General features: G+C 37.2%; 1 protein-coding gene and 1 pseudogene across 1 annotated transcript; both read left to right on the plus strand.

Moving 5' to 3' along the window:
* The first annotated feature begins 1,085 nt into the window (after positions 1-1,085).
* On the plus strand, positions 1,086-8,976 carry LOC148102221 (uncharacterized; annotated as a pseudogene).
* LOC148102222 (uncharacterized) lies at positions 8,976-10,669 on the plus strand. The gene is made up of 2 exons (XM_087844503.1): positions 8,976-9,058; positions 9,476-10,669. Exons 1-2 carry the CDS (start codon positions 8,991-8,993, stop codon positions 10,434-10,436), a joined length of 1,029 nt encoding a protein of 342 aa, XP_087700629.1. The 5' UTR covers positions 8,976-8,990; the 3' UTR covers positions 10,437-10,669.
* The last annotated feature ends 2,652 nt before the right edge of the window (positions 10,670-13,321 follow it).

Consider the following 13,321-nt stretch of genomic DNA (forward strand, 5'->3'; position numbering starts at 1 on the left):
TATCTGGCATCCCCGCTCGCTGAGAAACAAAGCCAAGCATTGTAAAAAATTCTACTTCCTCTTTTCACCTTCTTTTCTGTTTCAAGGCAGATTTGGGAGAGGCTGATTTACAGGGCTGTAACGCAGCATTTAGGAAACATTTTGTTTTGATTAAAGACAAAGTTTTCAGTTAAACGGTTGCAGGCATTTATAGCACTGGTCTTGTGCGTTCACTGGAAAATGCATTTCCATTCCTTGCAAGAGGGAAAACACTGTAATCACTTGGAAAGAAATATTGCTTTCCCCCCCCCTAAAACTTCTAAAGTTGATAAACATTATTTATCTTTTTTACTTTTTAAGAAATGAGCTGTGTCATAATGTCTCACATAGATACCGTGTCTTTTTTTCTTAGTTATTACTACCACACACAGTATTTACTGTTATGGAAGTATTAACTTGGCATGATGTATCAGCTAAATGACTTCACACAGCAGACACCAGACATCCGTTGCAATTTTCTTGGCAAAGTTTCTACACGGGGTTACAGGACCATCTTTCACTCTCACCTAAACAACCGTCAGAATAAGATGTTCCATGTGTTTTTTGTGCAAATGAAATCCAGCTGAAAATGAACTGCAGTCTGTCCGACAGCCTTGAGACACTCCATTTTTTTCAGTGTAACCTTACCTTAAATGGGCTTGATTTGGGTTTCTGACTGCTATCCACCGATGAAGCTCTAACTGCTGCTTTTATAAGCACTAACTACAAACATTTAAAATAGTGCTAAAACTCATTTGTCCTGAATTAATAATTATTAAAAGACTTGTGCCCAGTGTTTCCTGAGTTGCTGTTCATGCCCGTTTATGAGAAATTACCTTTTTACATACCGTCGAATGCATTTAGCCCTGTGAGACCAGAGAGCACAAAATATAAACACAGAGAAATGTCAAACATGATCATCTGACAGCTTCTTCATTAATGGGGCTTTGCTAGGGATTTGAATATTTCAGGGTTGTTGATATACCAATAGCAGCACCATTTGTCTGGGTGTTCATCAGTAGTTTGGTAGTCTGGGACTGGAAATACAAATATTAACCACTTGGGCAATGCAGGCAAAAGTCAAAGACAGCCTAAAATCAGACATTGTGTACCCAGAAAGGTGAGCCTCACGTCTGTAGGTTTGATGCTATACATTTGATGTGTTAGACACATTGTTAAGTGAATTTATAAATATAGCACACATCACCTGCATCACAATGTGAGGTCATTTTTGACCCACTCTTCCAACAACCTGTGTCCCTAAAAATGCAACGAAACAATTAAATATAGTTATTAGATTTATTTCAATCACCTAGTGCAAATAATCAAAATAATTACAATATCAGTGTGAATCCAAACAACTGTCGCTCTCTGACAGATAAAGAAATGAAACAAAAATAGATTCAGAGCTATAAAGCTTTGAAATGTGTTTTAAATTTCTGTGAAATAACATTTGATTATGGCTTCACAGTGCAACACACCAACATCAATCATAAATAGCAGTGTGAACAACAAACACGCAGAGTGCCTCAGTAATTCAGCTGAGAGCAGGGGGAAACCAAACACAGAAAGAGGCTGTGATTTTAAAGCAATTGTTCTGTGATTGAAGTACTCTGCTCCCCAGCCCCAGGCTCTCAAATAAAGCCTGATCCCTCTTCCCCCATATCCTCCAAAATGTTTTAATGAGACCAAATCCTTTTAACTCATGCCCGAACTGCCAGAGTTATGGATATAACTGTGTTTGGTTGTGTGCGTGTGTGAGAGCATGTGTGTGTTTGTATATGAGAGTTCTGAACAGTTTCTCCTTCTCCTGGAGTGAAAAGGGAAGAGCAGCAGTTTCCTCTGGAGGGGAAATCACATCAAAGACATCAAAAGATCCAAAAAGGTGATCCAAAGATCCAATTTCAGACCAAATGAGCATTATCTCGCACGACCAACCGTCCGTGACCACCGCCTAGCTTAACCCAAATACACCGAAATGTGTCCGAACTCTGAATAAAATGTTACCAAAATATTACACCTGACAGACTTTAAGCTTATCCTGAGCAGCAGCCCTGATCTGAGTGCAAAACTATAACCAAACTGTGGTCGGGATAAAAAAAATTGGAATGACTCTTACATGTCATATAGTCAGTAGGCGTTTATGATTAACAGGAAATTTAATTTCAGTGTAGCAACTAGGTGTTAAAATAATAATAATAATAATTAGCCTCAGCACACACACACACACACACATACGGGTGGTACTGGTCTGTGCTCGGCTGTATAAGGAGGAAACGTTTTCTTTTTCTACACTTTCAGAGTAATGTGGAATTTTCTGAGGAACTGTTGCTTAGCACTGATGGTTATTATTCACAACAAAGAAACAACACACTGAAAGGGGATGTTCTAGAGGCTAGAAGTGAAGTAATGTTGATAATACATAGTTCACTTAGTTATTTGCAACAATAGCGCCACAAATATATAAACCTCCATAGTTATTATTAGCCATACCATTAATATGTGAGTTGGACAGTCCAGTATTTCAGTCTGTATTAAATATTTCAAATAGTATTGAACAGCCTGCCACAAAATTTTCCTCCAGCACCACTTTGAGGTTGACGTGTGGTTCAGAGTACAAAATACGTAAACGTTTGAAATAGTTTAAATCATGAGGTGTATTTAAAACTATTTTTACATGACTATTTAACTAAACCTCTCAACGTCCTTTAGATTACCACAAAGTTGTGTTTAAATACTCATTTATCCAAGAGTTGTGTGACCTCCATAAATTCATCATCTTGTTTTAATGAAATATCTTGCTGAATCGTACAGATAGTGTCAAATCAGACTCCTACACGCAATAACAAGTTCTTATAAGTTATCATTCAGTCTTCAAGCATTCCTTCACAATCATATGATCTGTGAATGAGTATTTCATGCGAGAGTGAGAGAGAAGTGAGATAAAATGCCATTTCCTAAGAGAATAACATAATAACATATTCCAATTGCTCTGTAACACAAACAATATGCAAGCTGTGTACCATTGCTTTAACAAAATAAAAGTGATTTTTCTGCTTCCTGCATCTCGTCTTGTAATTAAGAATATAGCTTTTAATTCAACTAGGTTTGTTTTGAATACCATTTTTTGGGCTCCAGAGATTCACTGGTAATTAGCAGCGAATGTTCAAATGTTCGTCCAGCAGAGCCAATGGGGTTTGATATTGCAATTATCCAGTGTTTATGATTAAATCTGTTGTTTAACTTCTTCAAAGTCAAAAAAGTTAAAAGTTGAGAGTAAAACCTTTAAAAGTGATCCAGCAGCTGATATTTTGTGGTGAAATGCTGCTTTCAAAGCTGGAAATGATCACAATCTTGTAAATGGTGGCTGTTGTAATTTGTTTTTTTTTCAATTAATGGCCTCAGGGAGACAATCAGGTGTTTGTGTTTGTATTTATTTTTCAAAGCCTTTTACAGTTATCAGTGATTTTGGAAAATTTTGGTAGTGAGTAAATACAGCCACAATATCAGCACAGATACGTTTAACTTATAAAGGCAGCTTATTTAAGTTTGCCGTGATTTATAAAGACTAACTAGAGTCTTTTTTTCTCCAGTTGATCCTTCTAAGTTAGATTTAAGAAATTATTTCCTCCAAACCATCAAAGTGCCTTTTAGACCCCATTATGAAAAAACTGCCCAAATAAGTCCTACCATTAACCTCCTAAGACCTGAACTCTTCCACGACATGCATTTTTAATTTCTCTTTGATATTTGGGCATATTGGGACCCGATGAATGTAAAAACAAAGAATTACCAGATTTTTTTTTTTTTTACCTTATTTTTGTTTTTAAGAAAAATAAGAGCCACATATGAGGATATTTGTTTAAAATTTTGATAGAACAGTATCAGTATAATGTCCTCGTAAGTGAGTATCAGGCCCTTGTGAAGCAAAATTGAGTATTTTTGTCTAAATAACCCAAAATGTGATGTCCACATATGTGGACGCAGGTCCTAGGAGGTTAATTAATGCTTCAATCACAAATATGATCAGTCTATCTCTATTAATCAATTACTGATGACAGGCCTTCAAGTTGGCAATAATTAAGCCATTACTTAAAAAGCCATTACTTGACCCAGCTTGACCCAGCTGTCTTAGCTAATTATAGGCCCTTTTCCAACCTTCAGAAGTTCTTGAAAAAGTAATTGTAAAACATCTAACTGATCATGAGTTTCAGTCAGGTTTCAGAGTTCATCACAGTACAGAAACAGCATTAGCGACGGTTAAAAATGATCTTCTTATGGCCTCTGAGAGGACTCATCTCTGTGCTTGTCCTGCCAGACAAGCAGTGTTCAATACTGCTTACCATAATATTTTATTACAGTGATTAGAGCATATTGTAGGTATTAAAGGTACTGTCTTGCAGTGGTTTGAATCATATCTATCTGATAAATCCACATTTGTTCATGTTGATGGAGAGTCCTCTTCACACACTAAGGTTAATTATGGAGTTCCACAGGGTTCCCTGCTAGGACCAATTCTGCTTACATTATGCATGCTTTACCTTGGTAGTATAATTAAAAGCATAGCATGCAGTTTCTCTGCTAAGCAGATTATGCCCAACTCTATCTATCCATCAAGATAGATTACACCCACCAATTAGTTAAACTGCAGGAATGTCTTAAAGATATAAAAATGTGGATGACTTCTAATGACCTCCTGCTTCTACATATTACAGTGAATATGTAGAACTGCTTCCCTCCATTTGCGCAATATCTCTAAAATGAGAAACATCCTGTCTCAGAGTGAGGCTGAAAACTAGTTCATTAGTTTACCTTACAATATAAAGCACCTTGAGGCAACTGTTGTATGATTTGGCGCTATATAAATAAAAATCAATTGAAATGAATTAAATTAAAAATTGAAACAATCAGTTTGCAAAATTTGTACCCATGTTAATGACCACAAAATCACTGCAATTTTTAATTTCCACAACAATTAGTTAAAACAACAAAATGGACCTTTCAGCTTTTCATGTACTTTGAAAGTGTTTTTTTGAAGACCCTTTGAATGTGCCTGTCTCTAAATCACTTTGAGTCAACTTTTTTTTTTTTCATTTTTAATGTGCTATAGCTATAAAACGAAGACGTGATAGTCAACACCAGGAGGTTCAGACATTTTTTATAGATTATGTTTGAGGTATATTTTTTTTATTTCCCAAAAAATAATTTCTTTGTGATGACCGACAGCCACCAGTGATGGATGACCCAAACATTTGACCAACAAATTCAGCCTTCTCTCAGGCAGCTGGGTCTGCAACTAGGGGCAAATGACCCCTCATAGCTATAATTGCCAGTTCCCCATAGTGAACAGGCAGATGGAAGTGTCTGACCTTTTCTTCACCTAGTTTAATGACCAAGGAGGGCCAACTCACTATCTGTTACCTGCTGCCTCCTCTAATGCCAAGGAGAATGTTATCAAAGGAATGAGCCTGTCAGACTGTGGCAAGGAGCTCATGGTCCAGTGGAAAAAAGGGATAGATGAAACTGAAAATATGCATGTGAATTCAAATTAACCATGTTAAAGGATTTTTCCAGTTATTTTTAACTTGGGTCTCATTTTTGTCATTTGGCTATCATTCTTCCTACTTATAAAGATGTTGCACCAGTATGGTTGATCACATTTGCAAATGATTAAAACAAGATTCCCCAATTTGGTTTTATAATATTTTTCCTGTAAGACTACAGTAAACCAATAGCACCCATATGCCATCATGAAATTGTTATTTAACAGTATACTGATGGTAAATTTCATACTATGAGAACCTTTGCAATAATGTGCTGTACAGAATATAAACATGACACTGTTATAGACTGGTTCTTGTATTTTCTACTGTACTTAAGCACTCAAAGTACTTCATACCACATGTCTCATTCATACAAAAATTCATACAGGTATTTTTTCCTACTAATATTCTAGCTAATATTCACATGATTGACACATTGGGAGCAGCTTTTGCCCTTATCTGATTGCCATTACATCATTATTTTAGTTTTTCTATTGTAATCTCTTTGAAGCATTTATCAGTGTCAGATATATTAAAGTGTTCTAGAGTTATAGCAATAAAATGATTTATACTACTCAGTTCTCAACTTGCATATCCTCTTTCATATAACTCAAATTGATGTTCTGTTATGTTTTGTTCTTTTCTGGACTATGGAAAGATATCAATCAGTCGATCCCCTACAAAAAAGCACTAGGCATCAGTGGGAAGAAAAAACTCCCTTTTAACAGGAAGAAACATCCTTATTATCTGCTACTACTACTGTAATATGAAAATGTTTGCTTGCTGTTAATATTTGGTCCTTAAGGACGTCAGCATATAGTAAGCAATATTCCAGGGGGTCTTATCTTTAGCTGGGATAGGCTCCAACCACTGGATGCTGTAGGCATTCACACAACTTATTATGTTTTTATGTTTCTGTTAAGTCAACACTTTATAATAACTGCTCACTATTAAGCATTAGTTAATCATCTGTTAAGCATTAGTTAATGGTTACTTAATTATCTCTACAACATCTACAAAGTATTTCACATCATCAATTAATAGTTTACAAGCACTGCTTTAAACACTTTGTTCATGATGAATAAGCTAATGTATAACACTTTTTATTAATCATGTTGTCATGTTTTAATGTCATGATTAATCATTTATAAACACTACTCTGCATCAGTTACAAGCCAGTCGTTTCAGGATGTTCAGTGGTATACAAAGTCATTGGTAAAAGGTAAGTAGATGATTAACATACCCTATATAATACTATAAACTCTGCATGTAGTACACATACTAGTTTCATACTAGATGTTTTATAAAAACTGAATATCAGTTCTTTTCGAAATCTCCTCGTTAATGAGTTTTTTCAGTCGCGTGAGATTTCGCATTTTTTAGCCAGTTTGTTGTTAAGCCAACAGAGGAAGCGGCGCTTTTGCTCCTTCATGACCAATAGGAGACCGCGATGCTGTGCCCTCTCACCTCTAGGTCATAATCAAGCTGGAGTAATGGCTTCTCTATGAATACGAAAGCCCAAACCGATCTACCGACATGCGAACCCGGACAAAAAGGGGGAATAACAACGTGGACAAGATGGATGTTGGTGTTACCAGTGGTGAGTATTTTTTTTACCTCATTGTATTAGCTTATTTCATTGCTAACACCCACCACCTATTAGCAGGTAGCTTTTCGCTAGCTGCTATAGGTTGATTAGCTTAGCTTAGCTTTTAGCTACATTTAAGCTTTCGATATCAGCAAAAACACTGTTCAGTTTATTTTATTAGTCGTTTCTTGTGGCTTGGCTCAAGGATTAAATGAGGATTATCGCCTTTGGTGTTACTCTGGGCTGTAACTTATAATTGTGCTTTCTGTAATTTAGTTTGTCAGTCCTTCTCTAGCTATTTTGCTGCATACAATATAAATTCACAATAAATGCTCTACATTGTACAATCTAATGCACTATGTTTGAAATACGTTAATATATAATTATAGTCAAATTGGCCAGTTTCTAAATACATAACTAAATATAGTTTATAATGTTACCATTGTAGGCTATTTATCAATCACTGTAATGCTTTTACTGTTATTTAAAGTCTACAAAGTGTACATTATTATTATTATTGTGTTTGTTTTATTAATTTTATTTATAGCCAAGTCTAATTTTGTTTTTAATTTTCTCTATGTGTGACAGTTTTGCCCCAACTGCACAGCTGGCAGACAGAAGAAAATCACAAGAGTTGGAGATCTGTAAGATGAGGCTAGAGTGGCAAAAGGATAAGATTGATGAGCTCACCAAAGAAAGAGACTATCTAAAGGAGCAATTAGCAGCATGTAAGTCCACTCTTAAAAACATTACATAGCTTGTCACATGCTTCCTTTGCTTGAGCATTCTGTTGAGTAATTTTGTCTGTGTTGTCTTTTTAACTGTTTTACTAGCTCTCTCAAGGGGAACCACAAGTTCTGTCCAGGATTCCAGTGAGGTATTAAGCATATCTTCACTGTCCTCTGATGGGTCTTTTGGTCAGAGTTCTGACTCCTCCATGAGCACAACTTAATCAGATAAAGACAGGAAGAAGAGGAAGAAGGGCAAAGCAAAAAAAAGCACAGGAAGTCAAAGAAACATGACCAAAACCAAAGAACAAGAGGTAAAGTGATTAACTCAACAGTTTGATTTTTCATGTGGTGTGTTATGTTACTACACTATTACATTACATTAATGATTATGTTCTCTCAATTGGAGTCCAGAATCCTAAGCAAGTGGTCACCCAGTATAACAAGATTTTGAGGCTGTTCAAACAAGGAGGCACCATGTCTGCTGCCTTTAAACATCTGGGAGTGCACTGGAACACGATTGTGGCAACTGCTCCAATTGCTGAGCTATTCTTTGTTGCACCTGAGAGGTATAAAGAATTAGAAAAAAACAAGCAGGGACAGAAACTTCCATTGTTTGCTACACAGTGTGCTACAGCAATCAGTGCAGATCCAGAAATAGGGGAAAAATTCAAAGCGTATAAAACATTAAAACAAAGAAAGATTTGATTTTTGTTGGGGTTTTTTTACATTGTGAAATGTGGTGAGAGTCCACCATTGTTAACAGCTTAAAAAAACTAAAAAGACAAGTTATATATTCCAGTTGATTGGTCAGTTGTTTGTAAAAAAAAAAAAAAAAATGACACACTTGACTTTTGGTTTGTATGGTTTTTATTATTATTTTACTGTTATAAATTCTGTGGTTTTATTTTGAAGGCTATGGGAGTTTGAATTAGAGGAATCTGAAGAAGAGAAAGCCAAACCTCTTCTAAGGCTGGTAAGACTAGAAAACTCACAAGACTTGTAGTAATTTGGAAATTTCTTTTTTTCATCATTTTCACATAACCTTTAAACATAACTGTACTGTAAATGTGTTTTCTGTTTCAGGTATGGGCGGTGAACATCATCAATAAAATGAGGGACGTTGAATTTCAAGCTAGAATGCTTCTTCAGTTCCCAGAGACCATGCCTCCTAAATTTCAGTGAGTCACACGTAATATACAGTTATTAACCCTGTAAGACCCAACCCATCCAAAAATAACCAGAAAATTCAGATTTTTTGGAACTGAGATGTTTATTAAACAAAATTCACAAATTTGTTTTTTTGCTATGTCATGTTGTGTATGATATACTTTTATTATGTATTTATTATATTTTTTTTATATAGCATTTGATACATTGGGTGTTTTTGAAATTATTTTGAAATTATGGCAAGTATTGATCATGTTGATGAGATCGAGGTCTCAGAAACTCATGTATATATGATACAAAGTATGATACAAGTGATGTAAGTATGATACAAAGGGCAATATACGGTTAACAGTCCAGCTACAGTGTTTCAATATTTAAGTGATGCTTTGAATATGTTTAAAAGATAATTCTTATATGTTTTTCTACAGAACACCTAAACTCCTCAGCATGGTGAAGGACTACATTGAAGTCCTGAAAAAGAAGCAGCAGGAACAGCGTAACACCAAAATGCTCACCGTGCAGAAGGTAGTGATCGAGGTAGTTCTCCAGGGCTTCTGGGAGCTTCCTCCTCGTCCGCTCCTAAACATGGCCTCCCAGACTCTAAGCATCCTATCCACGAGTGTCACCAAGGCCACTTTGGATCATGTCTCCAAGAGCCTCACAGCAATTGAAACACAGACCATCTTCACCCACTCCATCCGAAACAATATGGTCGACAGCATCCTGACGGAGATCAGACATAAATTTCCTCAAGAAATTCTGTTGATCAAAATTGCAAACTTTCCACCAGTGTTGCTGAAGGCCATTGCTGATGTAGCAATGATCCGGATATCTGAAATGTTTGAGCACCCTTCAACTCTTCCTGATGTGAAGAACACAAATGAAGAACGCTCCTCTGAAGGTCTTTCAATGGCAGATGTTCCACTAGCTGAAGGATCTTTTCAGCTAGTTCCTCTTTGTGAGGAACTTCTTGCTAAAAGGGCATCCAGTCGGAGTTCTCAAGACTTTATGAGCGAAGGACCTCTTTCAGAAAGTGTGCCAGAGCCTGATGTTCCCGTTAAGGAACTTCTTGCTGAAAGTTCATCTAGTCTGAGGGCTGAAGACCTTACGATCAAAGGGCCTCTTTCAGAAAGTGTGGCAGTGGCTGACGTTCCCTGTGAGGAACCCTTTGCAGAGTCCGAATCCAGTCTTAACGGCGAAGATCTTGAGATCAAAGGATCTCTTTTGGAAATTGGGCCAGTTCCTGATGTTCCCTGTGAGGAACCTTTTCCTGAACCCAGTATGAAGTCCAAAGACCTTCAGCTCAATAAGAAGAAGAAGAAAAAGGGCTTCTTCAAAAGACTTAAAAGTCTGTTCTGCTGTTGTTGCAGACCAAAAGACACTGACTGACACTGAAACTGTCACCATACTGGGTATCGGTGTTCCAGTAGCTGTAAATATGTAAATATAAATGGTAAATGGCCTGTATTTGTATAGCGCTTTACTAGTCCCTAAGAACCCCAAAGCGCTTTACACATCCAGTCATTCACCCATTCACCCACACATTCACACACTGGTGATGGCAAGCTACATTGTAGCCACAGCCACAATAGGGCGCACTGACAGAGGCGAGGCTGCCAGACACTGGCGCCACCGGGCCCTCTGACCACCAGTAGGCAACGGGTGAAGTATCTTGCCCAAGGACACAACGACCGAGACTGTCCAAATATGTTCCTTGATGATTGTTGTTCATGTTTTTAGGGTTTCTTTAGTTTTCAATGGGCTGGGTGTGTTTTTTTTTCCCCTTAGTGTTCTTTACTTAATTCTTGTTCATAGTTCCTGATTTGTTTTCCTAGTTCTTGTTTCTTAGTTTTTAGTTTCTTGAGTCTTGAGGTTTTGGTTTGTTTTTTTGTAACGTTTATCTCTAATGAAAATGTTTTCCAGCAATAAAAGCTGCCGATTTAAGTTTCATTCCACGTAAGAGTCCTGTGTTTGGGTCCTACAACCTGCCTGTCACAGCACACCATGACAGGAATCAAATTTTATAAACTCATTCATATTTCTACAAGTCTCCATCTATATTAAATAATTTTTTTCTTTCAAACATTTGTAAGAGTCTCTTATGGTTCTCAAAATGCTTCCACAAGTCCATTAAGTGTAGTGCAGTAACATAACATATTGATTTTATTATTTTTAATACAGTTTGAACTTATTCTGTTAACATATGAACAACAGTAACTGAAACTGGTATATAAAATGCATTTCCTGTAGAAAATGCAGTGTGAAAGCTAATAGCTGAATAGTTTGAGCTGAATTTTTATAATTGCTGAAATCTCTGGTGAAAAACATGTTTAATGGGCTGAAATACATCGAAATATTCACCTGACAGCCAAAGCGCAGAACTGAAATTCACACAGAAGAACTTGGAAACTAGCTGAACAGCTTGAATGAAATGAATTGAAAGAAAAACTGTCTATTGGCAAAAGAAAATTTAGAGCTAGAACACATCTGAATTAATATTAGTAGCTCATATTCTTTTAACCACTGGAAGAGAGGAATTATGTATTTTAAATGTCTAAACTCAAGAATCTCAAATGAAAAAAACAGAATATTTTCATAATATCTGCTGTTTTTTGCCTTACCCCTGTGTATCTACCATTTGTTCGAGGGGAATCCTCTATATGAGAAATACACTGCAGAAAGCCTGTGTCTCTCTTTGGCTACGTTCACATGTTTTTGAAAACGGAGATTTTACGTTTTCATTTAAAAAAATAATCCCGTCCACACATAATGCAAAAATAAAGGAAAACACTGCTAGGAGGTGGCGATATATTACTAACCGTGTAGAAATGTTGGCCATTCTGAAGTCTAGAAGCCTCGGTGGGAAAAAGTAAACAAAGATGGCGCATAGATGCAGAACCGAGTCCTATAGGGCTTTGGAAGTGACGTCACGCATTATGGGATCGCGGGGCCATGTCAGAAGGTCACAAATCAAAACAAACACACTGTGTTGGAAGCAGGACTGCCAGAACCATGCTTAAAATCAGCGCAAAAGACAAAGGGCTGTATCGCGACCAATTGCGCCCAGACACCATGAGACGGTACTTGGAAAAAATAGCGTGCATCGATAATGTGGACCCGTATGAAAAAAGGCCGTAGAGAGGAAACCCAGACAGCCTACCGCCGTTGTCCTATCCCACTATCTTCGCGTACCTTGTCTGTGGAGTCAGCGCATACACGGCCAATCATTTTCGGAATTATGAATTCCTGGAGACATCTAATTCACAAACGGTTGGGTACAAGATTTGGCCGTTTTTAAGCCTCCACGTTGTGAGTACGTTGACCATATGACCAAGATACAGCCAGAGGTTGCCAGCTGTCCGTTGCCATGTAAATAGTTTGCATTTCATGTGTATGTACTTGCTAAGTGCATGTGAACAGATCTTGAATAAAAAAAATAAATAAACATACTTTTCTTTTCTGTTTCATATTTCATATGCTGGTTTGCCTGCAATAATGCCAAATAATAAGCTACTCCGTCAACATGGCGTGGTTCTGCAGCATCACACATTAGGATGTTTTATCTAATTATCTATGACCTCAGCGCATTCAAAACAACACTAAAAGCCTATTAAGAGAGATATGAATTTATTTAGAACTCACCGGAAAGAAAATGCCGTGAGCAAACCAACAAAAAATTGGGGATGGCAGAGAACTTGATATCCGCTCATCTGACCGCTGCAATCCATTTGTTTAGTAATATCGGACACATGAGATCTCTCCCGTTGCCTCCAGGAGGGGAAACGATGAAAATGAGCCCATTTTCCAGCTTTTTGCCCTCCCTATCATGTGATCTAACGTTGCAACCGACGTACAACCATAGATGACGCTTCCGTGTGGTTTTTTTGGCCTACTGTCATGGTGGGAGGGGATGTGCCCCTCCAAAGCCCTATATGTGGAGGGACAGTAACTGTGCGTGTATATGTAAGCATTTAAACACTGCAGAGAGTACAATTAACAGTAACAGTATTTTGTCTAAATCCCCCATTGTAGAAATCCATTTCAGCGAAACAATAACGTGGCGCACAGTGTGACGTCAAAAAAGGCGCACACCTTTCACGCTGCGTTTTCCCCGTTTTCCTCGTCCACACGTAAATGCAAAAACTGAGTTTTTGAAAATATCCACCCTGGCAGGTGTTTTTAAAAATCTCAGTTTTCAGTGACCGAAAACATCGTTTATGTGTGGACGAAAGGTGTTAACATATAGAAAAATCTCAGTTTTCAAAAATACCCGG

The sequence above is a fragment of the Neolamprologus brichardi genome, chromosome 7 (assembly GCF_056152115.1).
Source record: "Neolamprologus brichardi isolate AB-2024 chromosome 7, ASM5615211v1, whole genome shotgun sequence".
Taxonomy (NCBI): domain Eukaryota; kingdom Metazoa; phylum Chordata; class Actinopteri; order Cichliformes; family Cichlidae; genus Neolamprologus; species Neolamprologus brichardi.

Bases quoted from the DNA above. Each gene is read 5' to 3' on its own strand.
- LOC148102222 (XM_087844503.1), top strand. From the start codon at position 8,991: ATGAGGGACGTTGAATTTCAAGCTAGAATGCTTCTTCAGTTCCCAGAG. The intron at 9,059-9,475 runs GTGAGTCACACG...GTTTTTCTACAG, and splicing joins ACCATGCCTCCTAAATTTCA to AACACCTAAACTCCTCAGCA.